Genomic DNA, 21,732 nt, shown 5'->3' with positions numbered 1-21,732 from the left:
ACTCCCAGTGCCTCCCATTGACCCCCAAACCTGTCCCAGTGACTCCCAGTAACCCCCAAACCCCCTCCCAGTAACTCCCAGTTACCCAAAATCCATTCCAAGTGACTCCCAGTAACTCCCAGTGACCCCCAAACCCCCTCCCAGTATCTCTCAGTGAGTCCCAGTGACTCCCAGTTACCCCTAACCCCCTCCAGTGTCTCCCAGTGACTCCCAGTAACTCCCAGTAGCTCCCAGTCACCCCCAGCTCCCCTCCCAGCTCCTCCCAGTGCCCCCAAAACCTCTCCCACCTCCTCCCAGTCCCTCCCAGCCCGTCCCAGTATATCCCAAACCCCCTCCCAGCTCCTCCCAGTCCTTCCCAGTAACCCCAAACCCCCTCCCCAGCTCCTCCCAGTCCTTTCCAGTAACCCCCAAACCCCCTCGCAGTAACTCCCAGTCACCCCCAACCCCCCCCTTCCCAGTCCCTCCCAGTAACTCCCAGTGCCCCCTTTGCCCCCTCAGATGGCAGACAGGGGCGGCCAACCCCAACTCACCCAGGTAAAGGGGGGGGGAATGTGGGGGGGTGGCTTACGGAGTGGGCGTGGCCTGACAGAGAAGGGGGAGTGGCCACGCCCAAGCCGCGCCCCTCTGTGAGGCACGCCATCTGATTGGCTGAGGCGCGGACAGACGCGCGCCGATTGGCCGAGGCGGGGGCGGTGGGCGGGGTTAAAGCGCGGTGTCTCCCCTCCCGGCAGTGGCCGCGTCCACCATGACTCGCTTGTCCCGGTCCCGAACCACTTCGGTCGCCAGTTCCGGCTCGGCCGAAGGCGAACGGGGCCGGAGCCGAACCCTGTCCCGCGGCAGCGTCGGGGGAGGACCCGGGAGCCCTTGATCCGCCCCTGCCCCGGTAACGGAGGGACCGCCCGAACCGAACCCGGCGGCGCTTCGGCTCCTTCCGTCACCTCTCGGGTGTTTCCGTCACCTCTCGGGTGTTTCCGTCACCTCTCGGGTCCTTCCGCCGTCGCTTAGGCGATCGGATCCTTCCGCGCAACGTCCGACGGCCGGATCTAGACGGGAGGGGCACTGGGAGTTACTGGGAGGGGGGTTGGGGGTTAGTGGGAGGGACTGGGAGCGACTGGGAGGGGGTTTGGGGTTACTGGGAGTCACTGATAGGGGGTTTGGGGGTTACTGGGAGGGACTGGGAGCGACTGCGAGGGTGTTTGGGGGTTACTGGGAGCGACTCAGAGGGTGTTTGAGGGTTACTGGGAGGGGGTTTGGGGTTACTGGGAGGGGATTTGGGGTTACTGGGAGGGAGTGGGAGCGACTGGGAGGGGGTTTGGGGGTTACTGGGAGTCACTGGAGGGTATTTGGGGGTTACTGGGAGAGACTGAGAGGGCGTTGGGGGTTACTGGGAGTTACTGGGAGTCACTGGGAGGGACTTGGAGGGGTTTGGGGGTTACTGGGAGTCACTGGAGGGTGTTTGGGGGTTACTGGGAGCTACTGGGAGGGGGTTTGGGGGTAACTGAGAGTTACTGGGAGGTACTGGGAATTAGTGGGAAGGGGTCTGGAGCTTACTGGGAGCTACTGGGAAGAGGTTTGAGGTTACTGGGATTTACTGGGAGGGGTTTGGGGTCACTGGGATACTGGGAGGGGGTTTGGGGTAACTGGGAGCTACTGAGAGGGGCTTTGGGGGCTACTGGGAGTTACTGGGAGGGGGTTTGGAGTAACTGGGAGCTACTGGGCGTTACTGGGAGGGAGTTTGGGGGTTACTGGTAGTTACTGGGAGGGGGTTTGGGGGTTACCGGGAGCTACTGGGAGGGGCTTTGGAGGATCCTTCTCCCCCAGAGCTGGATCTAAATGTGCCCCAGTGGGATCCCTCCGCCAACGAGGTTTGGCTCCTTTCCCCGCGGATCCTTCCGCCACTCAATAAAAGCCGCCGCTCCAGTGTGTCAACTGGGATGGACTGGGGAGACTCTTGCATCCAAACCCCACCAAACTGGAACTCTTACACACCAAGTTGCACCAAAACCTCACTTTTTCCTCTCGGAAATGCCTCAAAACCCCACTTTTCACCTCAAAACTCCACCCAAACCCTACTTTTCCCCTCAGAATTGCCCCAAATCCTCATTTCATTTCCTCAGATTGCCCCAAAACCTCATTTTATCCCTCAGAAATAGCCCAAAACCTCACTTTTCCACTCAAAACTTTACCCAAATCACACTTTTCCCCTCAGAAATACCCCAAAACCCCACTTTTCCCCTCAAAACTCCACCAAAACCCCACTTTTCCCCTCAGAATTGCCACAAACCCTCATTTTATCCCTCAGAAATACCCCAAAACCTCATTTTATCCCCCCAAATTACCCCAAAACCTCACATTTCCCCTCAAAACTCCACTTTTCCCCTCAGAAATACCCCAAACCCCCACCTTTCCCCTCAAAACTCCTCCAAAATTCCACTTTTCCCCTCAGAATTGCTCCAAAACCTCACTTTTCACCTCAAAACTCCACCAAAACCCCACTTTTCCCATCAGAATTGCCCCAAAACCTCATTTTATCCCCCAAAATTGCCCCAAAACCTCACTTTTCCCCTCAAAATGTCACTCAAATCACACTTTTCCCCTCAGAAATACCCCAAAACCCCACTTTTCCCCTCAGAAATACCCCAAATCCTCACTTTTCACCTCAAAACTCCACCAAAACCCCACTTTTCCTCTCAGAATTGCCACAAACCCTCATTTTATCCCTCAGAAATACCCCAAAACCTCATTTTATCCCCCCAAATTGCCCCAAAACCTCACATTTCCCCTAAAAACTCCACTTTTCCCCTCAGAAACACCCCAACCCCCCACCTTTCCCCTCAAAACTCCTCCAAAACCCCACTTTTCCCCTCAGAATTGCCCCAAAACCTCACTTTTCACCTCAAAACTCCTCCAAAACCCCACTTTTCCCCTCAGAATTGCCCCAAAACCTCACTTTTCACCTCAAAACTCCTCCAAACCCCCACTTTTCCCCTCAGAATTGCCACAAAAGCACATTTTATCCCCCCAAATTGCCCCAAACCCCCACTTTTCCCCTCAGAATGGATGTGCAGCCTACCCAGACTCTGACCTTTGGCACTGGGAGGCAACTGGGAGGGAACTGGGAGGCAACTGGGAGCGGCTCCTGCTCCTGACCGCGGCCACGGGCGCTGATTGGACGGAGAGAGGAGGGCGCCGAGCACTGATTGGTTGCTACGGGAGTGGAGTCTGCCCGGCAACGGGACTAAAGAGAGATGATTGGCTGAGAGGCGGAGCGGCGGCTGGATGGGGGGGAATGGGAGGGAACTGCGATGAACTGGGGAGGGAACTGGGGAGGGACGGGGATGAGCTGGGAGGGACTGGGAGGGAACTGGGAGCAACTGGGATGAGCTGAGAGGGCACTGGGAGGGACTGGGAGCAACTGGGAGCAACTGGGAGGGAACTGGGAGCAACTGGGATGAGCTGGGAGGGCACTGAGAGGGAACTGGGAGCAACTGGGAGGGAGCTGGGAGCAACTGGGATGAGCTGGGAGGGCACTGAGAGGGAACTGGGAGCAACTGGGAGGGAACTGGGAGCAACTGGGATGAGCTGGGGGGGACTGAGGGGGCTGGGAGCAACTGGGAAGGAACTGGGATGAACTGGGGAGGAACTGGGAGGGAACTGGGAGCAACTGGAATGAGCTGAGAGGGCACTGGGAGGGAACTGGGATGAACTGGGAGGGAACTGAGGGGAACTGGAGGGAACTGGGAGGGAACTGAGGGGAACTGGAGGGAACTGGGAGCAACTGGGATGAACTGGGAGGGAACTGGGAGGGGACTGGGATGAACTGGGATCAATTGGGAGAGGACTGGGACAAATTGAAGGGAACTGGGAGGGACTGGGAAGGGGTTTTGGTTTTTTATCCCACTTTCAGCCAGTTTTGTCCCATTTTTGACCCATTTATTCCATTATCCCCCAATTTTATCCCATTTTCAGACAGTTTTGACCCATTTTGACCCATTTTTTACCCCATTTATTCCACTAACCCCCAATTTTATCCGACTTTCAGCCATTTTTTACCCATTTTGACCCATTTATTGCATTATCCTCCAATTTTATCCCACTTTCAGCCATTTTTGACCCGTTTTTTACCCATTCCCCCCATTTTTGACCCATTTTTTACCCCATTTATTCCATTTCCCCCCATTTTTTACCCATTTTGAGCCATTTGACCCATTTTCGACCCATTTCCCCCCATTTATCCCAGTATCTCCCAGTTTTATCCCATTTTTGATGCATTTTGACCCATTTTTGACCCATTTTGACCCATTTCCCCCCATTTTTGACCCATTTTTTACCCCATTTATTCCATTTTCCCCCATTTTTTACCCATTTTGACCCATTTTTGACCCATTTATTCCATTATCCTCCAATTTTATCCCACTTTCAGCCATTTTTTACCCATTTCCCCCCATTTTGCCCCATTTCTGCCCCATTTCCGCCCCATTTCCTCCCATTTCTGCCCCATTTCCACCCCATTTTGCCCCATTTCTGCCCCATTTCCACCCCATTTCCCCCCATTTCTGCCCCATTTCCCTCCATTTTAACCCTTTTTTCCCCATTCCCGCCCCATTTTTGCCCCTCAGCCTGCCCCCTCCAGCGCCAGGTAGATCCCCACGGGACAGTGGTCGCTGCCCTGGGCCCGCTGCTCGATCCTGCTGTCGCACAGATCCTTCCTGCCCCTCTGGGACCACAGGCAGTAATCCAACCTCCAGCCCACGTTCCTGGCCCTGGCCCCGCTCAGGTAGGTCCAGAAGGTGAAGGCGTTGGGCAGCAAGGGGTTAAACACCCGGAAGCTGTCGAGGAAGCCCGCCCCCAGCAGCTCCCTGAACGCCTCCCGCGTGAACCCGGGGCTCCTCTTGTTCCCCGACGGGTTCCTCAGGTCCAAGGGCTGGTGGGCGACGTTGAGGTCGCCGCAGATGGCGACCGGTTTGGACCGGTCCAGCTGGGACACGAAGGAGCGGAAGCGCTCGTCCCAGGCCTGCCGGAAGCTCAGGCGGCCCAGGCCTCGCCCAGAGTTGGGCACGTAGACGCAGACGATGCACAGGGCAGGGAACTCGGCTGTCAGCACGCGGCCCTCGGCGTCCAGCTCGGGGTCACCTGGCAAGGGGACACACAGATGGGGATAAAAAGGGGCTTTAGGGGCCCAAAAAGGGGCTCTAGAGGCCCAAAGTCACTTTAGTCCTCAAAAATCAACTTTAATGGCCTAAAAAGGCACTTTAGTGGCTCAAAACGTCACTTTAGAGGCCTAAAAAGGGACTTTAGAGGCCTAAAAAGTCACTTTTGTACCTAAAAAGGGACTTTAGTAGCTCAAAAAGGGGCTTTAGTGGCCAAAAAGGAGCTTTAGAGGCCTAAAAAGTCACTTTAGGGGCCCAAAAAGGGGCTTTAAAGGTCAAAAAGGGGCTTTAGCAGCTCAAAAAGGGGGTTTAGAGGTCTAAAAAGTCACTTTCGTAGCCAAAAGGGACTTTAATGGCCTAAAAAGACATTTAGAGGCCTAAAAAGGGGCTTTAGAGGCCCAAAAAGTCACTTTAGTGGCCAAAAAGTCCCTTTAGAGGCCCAAAAAGTCACTTTAGAGGTCTAAAAAGTCATTTTAGAGGTCAAAAAGGGGCTTTAGAGGCCTAAAAAGTCACTTTAGAGGTCAAAAATTCACTTGAGTGGCACAAAAATGGACTTTAGAGGCCTAAAAAGTCACTTTAGTAGCCAAAAAGTCATTTTAGAGGCCCAAAAAGTCACTTTAGTGGCCAAAAAGGGGCTCTAGAGGCCTAAAAAGTCACTTTTGTAGCCAAAAAGTCACTGTAGTGTCCCAAAAGTCACTTTAGAGGCCTAAAAAGACACTTTAGTAGCTAAAAAGAGGGTTTAGAGGTCTAAAGAGTCACTTTAATGGCTCAAAAAGTCATTTTATTGCCCAAAAAGGGGCTTTAGAGGCCTAAAAAGTCACTTTAGAGGTCAAAAGGGTGCTTTAGAGGCTCAAAAATGGACTTTAGAGGCCTAAAAAGTCACTTTACTGGCCAAAAAGTCAATTTAGAGGCCCAAAAAGTCACTTTTTGGCCTAAAAAGTCATTTTACTGGCCTAGAGTCACTTTAGAGGCCTAAAAAGAGGCTTTAGAGGCCTAAAACGTCACTGTCGTGGCTTTAATGGCTCCTGAGGGCCCCAAATGGCCACTTAAGGCCTCAAAATGGCCACTTAAGGCCTAAAAATGGCTCCTAAAGGGCCCCAAATGGCCACTGAAGGGCCCAAATGGCACTTAAGGCCTCAAAATGTTAGCATTACTGTATATGGAAAGTTAGAAGTAGTTAGGCTAAGGTCTGTATCGAGGCCTAGTGAGCAGTGTGGGATGTTGATGTAACCTAGCAGTCTAGGGAACTAGTGGGGCATGCTGAGCTTGTGCATTCTTGCTCAAACAAAGCAAAGTGATTAGTGAAGAATGCTGAACGCTGAATCTTGTTTTTCTCAAAGAAATTGTTATCTCTTTACCTGTTTGTTATCTATGGAAATTTCTGGTTGTAGATTCAGATAAGCATAGTCTCAAGTAACTACATGAAAGAGCACGACATAATCCTAAAGTCTAAGAAAACTGGTAAACATCACGGGCACCTGATGAAGTAATCATTTGTGGAAAGTATATAAACTCTGTGAAATTTTCTGTTAGTGGGGGCTCTGACTTTGGACACTAGTCCTCAGGTCCCTAGGGCCCTCAATAAAGCACCGCAGAAAACGACCTCGGTTGTTTTGTGTTTTCCTTCGGGAACGGGCAACAGTTTTCTGGCGACCGCGGCAGGACTCCGAAGGTGGCTGGGGCGGTTCGCGTGCTGATTTACTCCACGCCGGCACCGAGAGTTTCTCGGGGAGTCATCGGTTCGTGCCCGACCCCCGCACCTGGCGGACGACTGCTATAAGGTAAGCTCATAGGTGCTTTATTTTCTGGTATGGGTGCCTGCTCATAAGACGAGGCGGCGATCCTCGCTGAGTTGGGCTAAGACGTCTTGGTGGATGCCCAGGCGCCGGCTGTAAGACGCGGCGAAAGCTGCGCAGGTCCGGCACTTGCCCCTCGCGGCGTCGAGAAGTGGCAACTTGGTTTGGTACTGGGTATTGGTTTTGTGGTTTTTGTTTGTATCGTTACAGTGTTTGTGTTTGCTGTTATTTTGTCTGCTGTTATTTTATATACTTGAAATGATGCCGCTTAAAACTTTTAAGCCGTTAGTTCAGTCTAATAGTAAAATCCCAGGAAACACCCTATTAGGATGTTTGCTGGGAAGATGGAGGAGTGCTGGATTTCATCAGGATTTGAATAAGGGTAAAACGATAAACTATTGTAATCATTGGTGGCCTTTATATGAGTCAGAAGGGGGACCTGCGTGGCCCCTAAACGGTACTGTCGATCCGGGTATTATATCGCCTTTGGTGCAGTATTTACGGGACAATGAGAAATGGGATGAGATCCCGTATTTGGATTTGTTTTATTATTTAGGGCGAAAACTGGATTGGTAGAAGGAATGTGGTATTTTAGTTTTGGAAACAAAGGAATTAGGGTGTAGTGAATGTAAGAAGAGATCTATGTGTGTTAAGTGTTTAGCTGCCTCCTCTGGTCCAGAGGAAGATTTATGGTTATTAGTTGCTCATAGTGGACAGGGTCCCTCTGCTCCACCCTATGTTCCACCTCAGATGGAACAGGATAGTGAGGACGATGATAATGAGGAGGAAGAAGAGGATGAAGATGAGGACACCAGGAACTTGGATAAAATGTTAGAAGTTGCGTGGAAGGTTTATAATAATAGGGAAAAAGAATCAGCTAAGCGGCAACAAGCAGGTATACTGGCTGTAATTCAGCAATCAGGAGGACAAAGGGGCCAAGGTCGTGGTAGGGGAGGCTATGCTCAAGGAAGAGGTGGTTACGGCCAGGGGAGAGGAGGATTTCGAATGGGAAACCCTAACCAAGGAAAGCTAGGTTCTAATCAGTGTGCTTTTTGCCGACAGATAGGACATTGGAAGAATGAATGTCCGGTGAAAAATGGAATGGGGGTTAGCGCTGAGTATCCCATGTCACCAGTAGAAGTCGCTCTGGTTTTGGGAAATTATCAGAATCAGAGCTGACTAGAACAGGACCTAAAAGTAAGATTAGAAATCAATGGGAAGGAACAAGAATTTGCAATCGATACAGGAGCTACTTATTCTTAACAAGAGATTGGGACCAATAAGCGACACCACAGTACAAGTGGTAGGGGCCATGGGTCAGTTAGAAGAAAGACCATTTTTGCAGCCTTTAAATTTAAAATTTGGGGGAAAAGAACTTGATCATCAATTTTTGTATATGCCTAATTGTCCCAAGCCTCTATTTGGAAGAGATTTACTGTCTTTGTTAAATGTGAAAATAATATTTGAAAATGGGAGAGTAAAATTAGAAATTCCAAATGAAGAAATTGGGAGAATATTTGTAATAAAAGAAATAGAACCTACTCCCATTCCAGAAGAAATAATTCAGGCAGTTGTACCCTGGGTATGGGAAATAGGGACCCCGGGAAAGTCGAAAGCTGCCCAGCCTGTCGTTGTAGAACTAAAAGAAGGAGCCCGACCGGTTAGGGTTAGACAATATCCAATTAAGTTGGAGGCTAGGAAAGGAGTGGCTCCACTGATAGCCCAGTTTTTGATTCAAGGAATATTACAGGAATGTGAATCTGAATACAACACTCCTATTTTTCCTGTAAGAAAGCCTAATGGTAAATATAGGTTAGTACAAGATTTAAGGGCCATAAATGAAATAGTAAAGGACATTCACCCAGTGGTTGCTAACCCGTATACTCTGTTAACATCTGTGTCAGAAAGGTTTAAATGGTTTACAGTAATTGATTTAAAAGATGCCTTTTTCTGCATCCCGCTGGCATTATCAAGTAGGAAGTATTTCGCATTTGAATGGGAAGATCCAAATTCGGGAAGGAAGAAACAACTGACATGGACACGGCTTCCGCAGGGTTTCAAAAACAGCCCCACTATTTTCGGAAATCAATTAGCCAAAGAGTTGGAGGAATGGAAGACCGAACAGGTAAAAGAATCTCCATTCTCTTATGTGATTTTGCAGTATGTGGATGATATTCTGTTGGCAACTGAGGAAAAGGAAGTTTGCCTGAAGCTTACAATTGCTTTACTGAATATGCTGGGACAAGCGGGATATCGAGTATCTAAGGAAAAGGCCCAGCTCCTCAAAGAGAGTGTTCTTTATTTGGGATGTGAAATAATGCAAGGTCAGAGACGACTGAGCACAAACAGAATTGAGGCAATATGTGCCATATCCCTTCCAAGGAATCATCAGGAACTAAGGTCATTTTTAGGAATGGTTGGCTGGTGCAGGCTATGGATTCTAAATTTCGGATTGTTAGCTAAACCCTTGTATGAGGCTTTAAAGGAACCCCAATTGGAATGGAGTACACAAAGGAAAAGAGCCTTCCAGGAGCTGAAACAAGCTCTGAAGGAAGCACCCGCCTTAGGGTTGCTGGACTTAAATAAAGACTTTCAGCTTTATGTAAATGAAAGGCAGAATCTGGCTCTGGGAGTGTTGACTCAGAAAATAGGGTCATGGAAACGCCCAGTGGGATATTTTTCAAAACAACTGGACAATGTTAGTGCTGGTTGGCCGTCATGCTTGCGGGCAGTTACGGCCACAGTGATCCTCATACAGGAAGCCCGAAAACTGACTTTGGGAAGGAAAATGGAGGTCTTTGTACCCCATATGGTCTTGGCTGTCCTGGAACAAAAGGGTCACTGGTTATCATCCAGCAGAATGTTGCAATATCAAGCTATATTGAGAGAACAAGATGATGTGGAACTTAAAATAACTAACCATGTCAACCCAGCAGAATTTCTTCACAGTAAACAAGAAGAGGGGGACCTGGTTCACGACTGTGTAGAAACAATCGAACAAGTGTATGCGAGCCGAGCAGACCTAAAGGACACACCTTTAGAAGATTCAGATTGGGATTTATTTACGGATGGATCCAGCTTTGTAGAAAATGGAACCAGGTATGCGGGATATGCAGTGGTCACAGCTGCACAAGTGATTGAAGCAAAGGCTTTAACTCCTGGGACATCTGCTCAAAAAGCAGAGATAATTGGACTTACCAGAGCATTGATTCTGAGTACTGGAAAAAAGGTAAATGTATGGACTGACTTGAAATATGCTTTTGGAATAGTACATGTTCACAGTGCCTTGTGGAAGGAACGAGGACTGTTAAGTTCTCAAGGGACTATAATAAAACATAGGTCGGAAGTCCTTGCCTTGTTAGATGCAATACTTAAACCAGAAAAGGTAGCAGTAATGCATGTCAGAGGACATCGTAGAGAAGAAGGAAGAATATACCAAGGGAACAAACTAGCAGACATTACCGCTAAAGAAGCTGCTCGGCAGGTTTGGACTCAGATGGCTTTAATACCAACTAAGGTAAGCCCTGTTTCTTGCTATATGACTCAAGGACCAAGCTATTCCGCTGATGATGAGAAACTAGCAATATATCTCAAGGCACAAAAGAACACAGTCGGATGGTATGTAACTGTGAATGGACAAGTAATAGTACCCAAACATGTTATGAAATCCATATTGGAAACTGAACATAATAAATGCCATTGGGGAGCAGAGGCTTTGGTAAAATTTTTGAAGAAAGAAATAATTTCTAACCAGATGTTAACACTGGCAAAGAGGGTGAATGCAATGTGTCCACTATGTCTTAAAAATAATCCTATTGTCAGAAAACAAGTGCAGTTGGGAAAGTTGCAAATAGGGCCAGAACCAGGGGACTATTGGCAAGTAGACTTTTCAGAATTACCAAGGGCCCAAGGATTCAGATATTTGCTAGTGTACGTGTGTACCTTCTCAGGGTGGCCGGAAGCCTTCCCTTGTAGAACAAACCAAGCGAGGGAAGTGGTGAAAACTTTGTTGAAAGAAATAATACCTAGATTTGGAGTACCACTAGGATTATCATCAGATAGAGGCCCGCATTTTGTGGCAGGGATAGTTCAGGAGGTGGCTAGGGTACTAGACATTACCTGGAATTTACACACTCCATGGAGACCCCAGTCTAGTGGTCAAGTAGAAAGGATGAACCAAACATTGAAAAATCAGATCAAAAAGATATGTCAGGAGGCCAAACTTCAGTGGCCCCAAGCTTTGCCATTAGCATTACTCAGGATCAGGATAAAACCTAGGGAAAGAATAGGAGTAAGTCCGTACGAGATACTGTACGGCAAGCCTTATCATGCCACTGTGCTAAAAGGAGACCCACATGTATTAGGAGATCAGGTGATTTTTAACTATGTTATGTCACTTAACAGAGTTCTCAGCGCCTTACGGGGTGCCCTTCAATGGAATCGGCCACTCCCACTGGAAAATCCAGTGCATGATATTCAACCGGGAGACCAGGTCTATGTGAAGAACTGGTTCACAGACCCACTGAGAGAGACATGGGACGGCCCCTATCAAGTGATCCTGACAACTTTCACAGCTGTAAAAGTAGCAGGAACCAACGCCTGGATTCACTACACTCAAGTCAAGAAAGTCCCAACCAAATGGGAAACCCAAGTGGTATCCCCTACCCGAATGATATTCCGAGCAAAACCGCACTCTTAATTGCTGTATTGCTAATATTATTGAAAATGGTATCGGTTAACGGATTTGTACATGTCACTGTTACAGAACCCGAGGTTATTGTAATGGAAGGAATGGATGTCAATTTAACCTGTGACATTACCGATGACCAGGGAGCTGGAGCCGAGGAAATAATTGCGATTTGGAAACAAGGACAAACCAGATTGACTGCAAGTATTGTTACTGTTTGGAATAAGGATACCCAAAAAGGAAGTGTTATCTTGCAACTGACTAATTTAACTTTAGAAGAAGCGGGTATATATGTGTGTGTAGTGTAAATCCGAGAAAGTTTTGGTTACAAGCGAATAGATCTAAGAGTTGTGTCTTGGTCACTAACGTCGGATAAAGTAGAGGTAGTACCTAGATTGGCCTCCGTGGATATGTGGGGGAGGGCAATGGTATCATTAATTAGGGGAAAACATAGTCGAAGGAAAATACGGGATTTAGGAAATGAGACAAGGGACTTTCAGCGGAACGAGGGACAGGAAAATCTCGTGGTTGGACTGATCAGAGATTTTGGAATAGTTCAGAATGTATCTAAGATTATAGCATGCTTGCCATTACCTCAAGCCGCAGCTGAACCTATACCCTGGGGAATTATTCCGATAACAATCATGCCAAAAACCTCTGTTAATTTTACTTGGAATTGCAGACAAGTATCAACAAAGCATGAAGAGTGGATAAAAGGGTGTTTAATAAGGGGGATTTAACAGAAAAAGAGTGTAGATCATTGCCGGGGTATTACAGTTGGGTTAGAACAGGTCCTTATGGGAGAGGTGGCAATATCAAAGGTCGCTGTACATTAGATAGTACTCTTCCAATAATTGGATATTGGTGTAGTAGCACAAAAATAAAAGTTGAAAAGATTAGAAATGAAGAGATTTGCCAGAATGTTACACAACAACAAAACTTGGAAGATGAATGGGACACAGTATGGGGACCTAGTCTGTTAGAAACACATAGTTATCTGGGCCCAGTGAACTGGTGTGTGCAATGGACAGGGGAAAGGAATCAGACACATACTAGTGTGATGGCTACACATACTTCTGTGAGGTCGTCAAGGAATCAAAAGGAGGTATGGAATTGTACAGAGGTTTTTACTTGCAACACTCTGGAAAATCAAATAGGCTTAATGCCAGTAAAAATTCTGTTAAAATGAGGCTGTGAATGTCGAGGATATAACCATACGATAACAGAAAAGTTGAAAGGAAATGAGAATGGGAAAAGAATCATTAGTTGCAGATCCACCACAATCAGAAGTCCAGGAAACTTAGTTTGGGTTATGGGTCATGGACAATGGACTACCCATCTACCAACTGATGGTCCAGTAACCCAGATAACCTTAGGAGTCCCCACCTTATGTCCTTTTTGGAGACAACCTCGGTTGAATAAAACAGAAGTAATTCAGGAAAAAAGGGAAATAGGAAACGAAATCGGAAAAGATGAATGGCATGAACCTAATGATGGAGTAAAATTTGGATGGGTTTTAGAATCCCTGTTTGCACCAATTGCATCCTACCGTAATAGGGAGATGTTATACAGATTATTAGGCCAGACTGAAAGATTAGCGGCAGCCACCAAGAAAGGATTTAAGGATATGAATTTGCAGTTACAAGCAACTGGCAGAATGGCTCTGCAGAATAGAATGGCCTTGGACATGTTGCTGTTGCGGGAACACGGGGTCTGTGGTTACCTGAGCAAAAGAATTGATCACTGCTGTATCCATATTCCAAACATGACAATCGAAGTAGAAAAAGATATTTCACAATTGGAAAAGGTTGAAACCGAAACCAAAGAAATTGAAAAAGAAGCTCAACATAATTGGATAGGAGCAATATTTGATTCATTGGGGCTCCAGGTCTCTGAATGGATTTCCTCAATCATTCAATATGCAATTATGTTTGTTATACTGTTGATAATAATTTATATGGTTCACAAGTGTGTTTTAGGAACCATTACTAGAGAGAAGCTCAACACTCGCAGATTAATGAATGCGATGACCAGAAGTGGAATTAGAGATGGGTCTCCTCCTCCAACATATCAAGAAACCACTACTTGAGATACGGACAATAGAGACAGATGATGTTGAGCATCCTTGCAAGGTTGAAGAATGCTCAAAAGGGGGGAATTGTTGGCAGCATAAAATAAGATCTAAATAAAGGCCTAGTGGGAAATATGACCATGTACATTTGTGTTTAGAGAATCAAAGGGATTAGTGAAGCATGTTGAACATTCTGTGTAATCAAGCAAAGAATGTCTTAGGAAATTGTTACTGATCAATTATTAAATTGTTACTGATTATCAGTTGTTATCTACTGTGTTTTAGACAGTTGAAGCATGTAGAACATAATCTGCTGTTCCTAGGACTGTTATGCTGGATGAATATTTGTTAATTTGTGACCATGTGTCTAGACAAAAAGGAAAGATTTGTAGTTAAAAGAAATTACATGAAAGAGTACAATGTAATAATAAACCTTATGAAAACTAGCAAACAGCACGTAGGTACAATGAAGTAATCATCTTCTGAAAAGTATATAAACCCTGTAAAATTTCCTGGAAGGGGGGGCTCTGACTTTGGACACTAGTCCTCAAGTCCCTAGGGCCCTTAATAAAGCACCGCATAAAACGACCTCGGTTGTTTTGTGTTTTCCTTCGGGAACGGGCAGCAAACCCAGGGTCCGATTCTCAGCTGGGTGGGAAGAAATCAGTCCTACTCAATGTGAGTGATAGCAGAAATCTTCTTCTTTATTGAGAGCAGGCTCTAACTTATATACACAGCAGCTTCAAAGCTAGCTCAGCAACAGCAGCTAATAGATTACATTCTTATGCTCATCCTACTTGCGGTTTCTGCGATAAGCAAGCTCCCTCACATTTTCCCATCTTGTTTTTCCCCCGTAGTTGTTTTCCACCTTGGGCTGTTACCTCGTTAGCTGAAAACAGCCCGACCTTGAAGGAAGAGAAAGCGGCCTGCTGTCTGCGTGACAGCAACTGCTTTAACCATGGCTCTGACTCTGGTCTTCATTGTGCATTAAATTCATATAACTGGAACTCAGATTACCTTGCCCCATCGGGCCTAACATTATACCCTGGGATCCATGTCCATTCTCCCTTAACCACTCCTCGACAAGACCCCAGCTACAGTAGTAAGTAGGTCCCCATGCAGTCTATCAGCCAGCACGGTGTCACATTTGCAGCTGCTTTCCTGTGGGAGCTATCTTCAATACCACACTTTTTCTCCTCAGCTCCCATTGAAAAAATACATGTGTCTGTTAAGTTATGCCACTGAGTATGGGAGCTACAAGAAAGCAGGAAGGCAGACCCCAGCTCCAGTAGTAAGTAGGTCCCCATGCAGTCTATCAGCCAGCACGGTGTCACATTTGCAGCTGCTTTCCTGTGGGAGCTATCTTCAATACCACACTTTTTCTGTTCAGCTCCCATTGAAAAAATAAATGTGTCTGTTAAGGTATACCACTGAGTATGGGAGCTACAAGAAAGCAGGAAGGCAGACCCCAGCTACAGTATTAACTAGGTCCCCATGCAGTCTATCAGCCAGCACGGTGTCACATTTGCAGCTGCTTTCCTGTGGGAGCTATCTTCAATACCACACTTTTTCTCCTCAGCTCCCATTGAAAAAATACATGTGTCTGTTAAGGTATACCACTGAATATGGGAGCTACAAGAAAGCAGGAAGGCAGACCCCAACTACAGTACTAAGTAGGTCCCCATGCATTCTATCAGCCAGCACAGTGTCACATTTGCAGCTGCTTTCCTGTGGGAGCTATCTTCAATACCACACTTTTTCTCCTCTGCTCCCATTGAAAAAAATACATTTTGTATGTTAAGTTATACCGCTGAGTATGGGAGCTACAAGAAAGCAGGAAGGCAGACCCCAGCTATAGTAGTAAGTAGGTCTCCATGTAGTCTATCAGCCAGCACGGTGTCACATTTGCAGCTGCTTTCCTGTGGGAGCTATCTTCAATACCACACTTTTTCTGTTCTGCTCCCATTGAAAAAATACATGTGTCTGTTAAGATATACCACTGAGTATGGGAGCTACAAGAAAGCAGGAAGGCAGACCCCAGCTACAGTAGTAAGTAGGTCCCCATGCAGTCTATCAGCCAGCACAGTGTCACATTTGCAGCTGCTTTCCTGTGGGAGCTATCTTCAATACCACACTTTTTCTCCTCAGCTCCCATTGAAAAAATACACGTGTCTGTTAAGTTATGCCACTGAGTATGGGAGCTACAAGGAAGCAGGAAGGCAGACCCCAGCTACAGTAGTAATTAGGTCCCCATGCAGTCTATCAGCCAGCACGGTGTCACATTTGCAGCTGCTTTCCTGTGGGAGCTATCTTCAATACCACAGTTTTTATCCTCAGCTTCCTTTGACAAAATACATGTGTATGTTAAATTATGCCACTAAGTATGGGAGCTACAAGAAAGCAGGAAGGCAGACCCCAGCTACAGTAGTAAGTAGGTCCCCATGCAGTCTATCAACCAGCACGGTGTCACATTTGCAGCTGCTTTCCTGTGGGAGCTATCTTCAATACCACACTTTTTCTGTTCTGCTCCCATTGAAAAAATACATGTGTCTGTTAAGGTATACCACTGAATACGGGAGCTACAAGAAAGCAGGAAGGCAGACCCCAGCTACAGTAGTAAGTAGGTCCCCATGCAGTCTATCAGCCAGCACGGTGTCACATTTGCAGCTGCTTTCCTGTGGGAGCTATCTTCAATACCACACTTTTTCTGTTCTGCTCCCATTGAAAAAATACATGTGTCTGTTAAGGTATACCACTGAATATGGGAGCTACAAGAAAGCAGGAAGGCAGACCCTGTCGCGAATTTTTCGGCTCTTGGCCTGAAAAACCCAGGCACGAAGCCTCAAACCCAGGCATGAAGGCCTGAAACCCAGGCACGAAGCCTGAAACCCAGGCACGAAGGCCTTAAACCCAGGCACGAAGCCTGAAACCGAGGCACGAAGGCCGGAAACCCAGGCACGAAGCCTGAAAACCCCGGCACGAAGCCTGAAACCCAGGCACAAAAGCCTGAAAAACCCAGGCAGGAAGGCCTGAAAAACCCAGGCACGAAGGCCTGAAACCCAGGCACAAAAGCCTGAAAAACCCAGCCACGAAGCCTACTTCATGCGGCGATCAACCCAGGGTCCGATTCTCAGCTGGGTGGGAAGAAATCAGTCCTACTCAATGTGAGTGATAGCAGAAATCTTCTTCTTCATTGAGAGCAGGCTCTAACTTATATACACAGCAGCTTCAAAGCTAGCTCAGCAACAGCAGCTAATAGATTACATTCTTATGCTCATCCTACTTGCGGTTTCTGCGATAAGCAAGCTCCCTCACATTTTCCCATCTTGTTTTTCCCCCGTAGTTGTTTTCCACCTTGGGCTGTTACCTCGTTAGCTGAAAACAGCCCGACCTTGAAGGAAGAGAAAGCGGCCTGCTGTCTACATGACAGAAACTGCTTTAACCATGGCTCTGACTCTGGTCTTGATTGTGCATTAAATTCATATAACTGGAACTCAGATTGCCTTGCCCCATCGGGCCTAACATTATACCCTGGGATCCATGTCCATTCTCCCTTAACCACTCCTCGACAACACCCCAGCTACAGTAGTAAGTAGGTCCCCATGCAGTCTATCAGCCAGCACGGTGTCACATTTGCAGCTGCTTTCCTGTAGGAGCTATCTTCAATACCACACTTTTTCTGTTCAGCTCCAATTGAAAAAAATATATTTTGTCTGTTAAGTTATGCCACTGAGTATGGGAGCTACAAGAAAGCAGGAAGGCAGACCCTGCCGTGAAGTTTTCGGCTCTTGGCCTGAAAAACCCAGGCTTGAAGCCTGAAATCAGGCACGAAGGCGTGAAACCCAGGCACGAAGCCTGAAACCCAGGCACGAAGGCCTGAAACCCAGGCACGAAGCCTGAAACCCAGGCACAAAGGTCTGAAACCCAGGCACAAAGGCCTGAAACCCAGGCACGAAGCCTGAAACCCAGGCACGAAGTCTGAAACCCAGGCACGGAGGCCTGAAACCCAGGCACGAAGCCTGAAACCCAGGCATAAAGGCCTGAAACCCAGGCACGAAGGCCTTAAACCCAGGCACGAAGCCTGAAACCCAGGCATGAAGGCCGGAAACCCAGGCACGAAGGCCTTAAACCCAGGCACGAAGCCTGAAACCCAGGCATGAAGGCCGGAAACCCAGGCACGAAGGCCTTAAACCCAGGCACGAAGCCTGAAACCCAGGCATGAAGGCCGGAAACCCAGGCACAAAAGCCTGAAACCCAGGCACGAAGCCTGAAACCCAGGCACAAAAGCCTGAAAAACCCAGGCACGAAGCCTACTTCATGCGGCGATCAACCCAGGGTCCAATTCTCAGCTGGGTGGGAAGAAATCAGTCCTACTCAATGTGAGTGATAGCAGAAATCTTCTTCTTCATTGAGAGGAGGCTCTAACTTATATACACAGCAGCTTCAAAGCTAGCTCAGCAACAGCAGCTAATAGATTACATTCTTATGCTCATCCTACTTGCGGTTTCTGCGATAAGCAAGCTCCCTCACATTTTCCCATCTTGTTCTTCCCCCGTAGTTGTTTTCCACCTTGGGCTGTTACCTCGTTAGCTGAAAACAGCCCGACCTTGAAGGAAGAGAAAGCGGCCTGCTGTCTACATGACAGAAACTGCTTTAACCGTGGCTCTGACTCTGGTCTTGATTGTGCATTAAATTCATATAACTGGTGTTATAAACATGTTTTGTTCAAATTAAAGATGTAAGGGCTGGATGTGGTTTACGCAAAATATGTTAAGCGATATTTTCCAGGAACCTCACCCACACAGGAACCGTTAAAGTGGCAGAGAAGAAGAGGAGCCCCAGCAACAAGAAGGACATGCGCAGAGTACTACCATAAACCCGGAAGTTGAACTGTATAAAAGGAGGAGCTTAGACCGAAGTCGGCGCGGCAGTTGGCAGGACGGTGATCCCCCTGTCGCCCAGCGCTGCATTGCCTTATCGCTACGCTTGCTGTAATTAATAAAATTGCTGATTGGCTTAAGCAACAGTGTTTGACCCATGTGTTGCTAAAATTCCTCCATAACAATTTGGTGCCGTGACTCGGATGAGAATATAGATCCGGCAGGAGGAGTCAGGGGAGGCGCCCCGCCTGTATAGGCGGCCCCTGGCTCTGAGGCCGGGATCCTACTCTCACCGACGAACCTAAATTGTAACGATAAGGCAAGGAAAAACCCTATAAGCTCAGTGCACTCGAGGTCCGGACGAAGACGCAGGGACGCGTAAGTAACTGCCCCTTTTTGGCAGGGAGATCCGTTCGGGCTGGGTTGGGAATCCTGGAGCACGGCGAGTGTGAGTGTGTGTGAGAGGAGGACTGGCAGCCGGATTCTCCAAGTGAGTGCGGACCTGTAAGTAGTGCGGTTCCCATCTCCCGCGAGGGACTGGGCCACAAAAACAGGGAAGCGAGTGTGTGCACACACGTGAACGAGAGGAAGGTGCTCCAGAAGATGGGACAGGGGAAAAGCAAGCCCCCTTCACCCATAAAACCCCCACCTGTACCTAAGAATAGTCCATTAGGATTCATGCTAGCCGAGTGGAAGCATTATCCTGAGACAAGAAATAAGGACAAGGCCAAAATGATACATTATTGTGTTGAGGTGTGGGGTGGGAAAGAGATATCTAGAAATATGTTTTGGCCAATGTATGGGTCATCTGAAGATTGGGTGAGACAAAAATTGAACTTTTATGTAAATAGTAAAATACCTTTTAGTCAAGAGGAAAGCGATTACGCTGCAATATGGATGGAAGCTCCGGGAGTTGCAGTATTCAATTTAAAACAGGAAAACGATTGCCAACGGAACAAGAAAAGGAATAAGAAAGAGGAGGAAGTACCCCTAATACCCCCTCCCTATGTACCTCCCGAGATCCCGGACGAGCCCCCACCCCCGCAAGCTCCCCCATTACCAGAACAAGATAACATGCAGGGACAAGAGGATCATTTACCAAGGGGACCCGTCACCCGACAAAGGACAAGGCAGCAAAATCTTTACCCCTTAAGGGAAATGCTGATGGGGGGACCACAGCCTGGAATAGGATTTATATCAGTTCCTCTCAATTCGGGAGATGTAAGGGATTTTAAAAAGGAAATGGGCAACTTATTGGAAGATCCACTGGGAGTATCAGAAAGAGTAGATCAGTTTCTAGGTCCCAATATCTATACCTGGGAAGAACTGCAGTCAATCCTAGGAATTTTATTCACTGCAGAAGAGAAAAATATGATTAGGCGGGCAGGAATGCGTATATGGGATGCCCAGCATGTGCAGGGCCCGCAAGCAGACCTTAAATGGCCACTGCAAAACCCCAATTGGAATCATCAAAATATGGAACATCGAGGTCATATGCAGGACCTGAGAACTATAATTATACAGGGAATAAGAGAAGCCGTCCCGCGAGGACAGAACATAAATAAGGCTTTTAATGAGAGGCAAAAGAAAGAAGAAACCCCGACTGAGTGGTTAGAAAGACTAAGAAAGAATTTACAGCTTTATTCGGGAGTAGATCCCGACACTCCAGTAGGCCAGGCCCTGCTGAAGACACAGTTTGTAGCCAAGTCATGGGAAGACATTAGGAAGAAACTAGAAAAATTAGACAATTGGCAAGAGAGAGGCCTGGATGAATTATTGAGAGAGGCGCAGAAAGTGTATGTGCGGAGAGAGGAAGAAAGCTATCGTAGACAAGCAAAGATCATGGAAGAGAGTTATAGGAAGCAAGCAAAAATTATGGTAGCAGCAGTACAGGAGGGGAGACGGCCTAACAGAACCCCTCCAGAAATGCCACCCAAGGGAAAACCGAGAAACTTAAAAGAATTGCCCACCTGTTACTATTGTGGGAAATCTGGACACCTCAAAAAGAATTGTAGACAAAGAATCAGAGATGAAATGATATTTAAGGAAGAATAGGGGAGTCAGGGGCTCTACATATTGGGGACACGTACGAACAATGAGCCCTTGATAAAATTAAAAATAGGTCCCCAAGCGCAAGAAGTAGAGTTTTTGGTAGACTCTGGGGCAGAGAGATCTACTATACAACATATACCCCCTGGATGTAAATTATCCAGGGAGACTGCCCAAGTAATTGGGGCAAAAGGAGAGCCCTTCAAAGTGGGTATTATACAACAAGTATTGATAGAAACAGGATCCAGAATGAGTATGGGTAATTTTCTTTTAGTCCCTGAAGCTGATTTCAATCTATTAGGGAGAGATCTGATGATAGAATTAGGAATAGGATTAGAAATCAAACAAGGAGGATTAGGAATTAAGCTGTTTAAACTTACGATTGAAGATGAACAAAAGATTAATCCTGAAGTATGGTATACTTCTGAAACGGTAGGCAGATTGGATATTACACCATTTAAAGTAACACTTAAGGATCCAGATAAACCCATCCGACTTAAGCAGTACCCTATATCCCTAGAAGGACAAAAGGGACTCAAACCGGAAGTTGAGAGACTAATATCCCAAAAACTATTGGAGCCATGTATGTCTCCTTTTAATACTCCAATCCTGCCGGTAAAGAAACCCAATGGAACATATAGATTAGTACATGATTTACGAGAAATTAACAAACGCACATTATCTAGATTCCCAGTAGTGGCTAATCCCTATACCCTCCTAAGCAAGTTAGGACCTGAAAATTTGTGGTATAGTGTAGTAGATTTAAAAGATGCTTTTTGGGCCTGCCCTTTGGACGAAAGTTGTCGAGATTACTTTGCCTTCGAGTGGGAAGACCCAGACACTGGACGCAAACAACAACTCAGATGGACAGTACTCCCTCAGGGGTTCACTGAAAGTCCCAATTTGTTTGGGCAAGCATTGGAACAAATCCTCCAAGATTTTGTCCTTGACCCGGGATTAACCTTAATTCAATATGTGGATGACCTTTTAATAGCGGGACAAACGGAGGATCAAGTGAGGAAAGGAAGCATAAAACTGTTGAACTTTCTAGGACTTAAAGGGTTGAAGGTATCAAAATCCAAATTGCAGTTTACAGAAG

The 21,732-nt window shown here is 47.0% G+C and overlaps 1 protein-coding gene across 1 annotated transcript; it reads right to left on the bottom strand.

Moving 5' to 3' along the window:
- Positions 1-4,615: 4,615 nt before the first annotated feature.
- On the bottom strand, positions 4,616-6,887 carry LOC133629209 (DNA-(apurinic or apyrimidinic site) endonuclease-like). Its single transcript, XM_062019869.1, has 2 exons — positions 6,866-6,887; positions 4,616-5,133 (listed from the first exon to the last, which is right to left on the bottom strand). The coding sequence occupies exons 1-2, from the start codon at positions 6,885-6,887 to the stop codon at positions 4,616-4,618; spliced, it is 540 nt and encodes a 179-aa protein (XP_061875853.1).
- Between the last annotated feature and the right edge of the window lie 14,845 nt (positions 6,888-21,732).

Source organism: Colius striatus, unplaced genomic scaffold (assembly GCF_028858725.1).
Source record: "Colius striatus isolate bColStr4 unplaced genomic scaffold, bColStr4.1.hap1 scaffold_34, whole genome shotgun sequence".
Classification (NCBI taxonomy): Eukaryota; Metazoa; Chordata; class Aves; order Coliiformes; family Coliidae; genus Colius; species Colius striatus.
The sequence above is the reverse complement of the archived record's forward strand: the minus strand, read 5'-3'. Positions and strand labels throughout refer to the sequence as shown.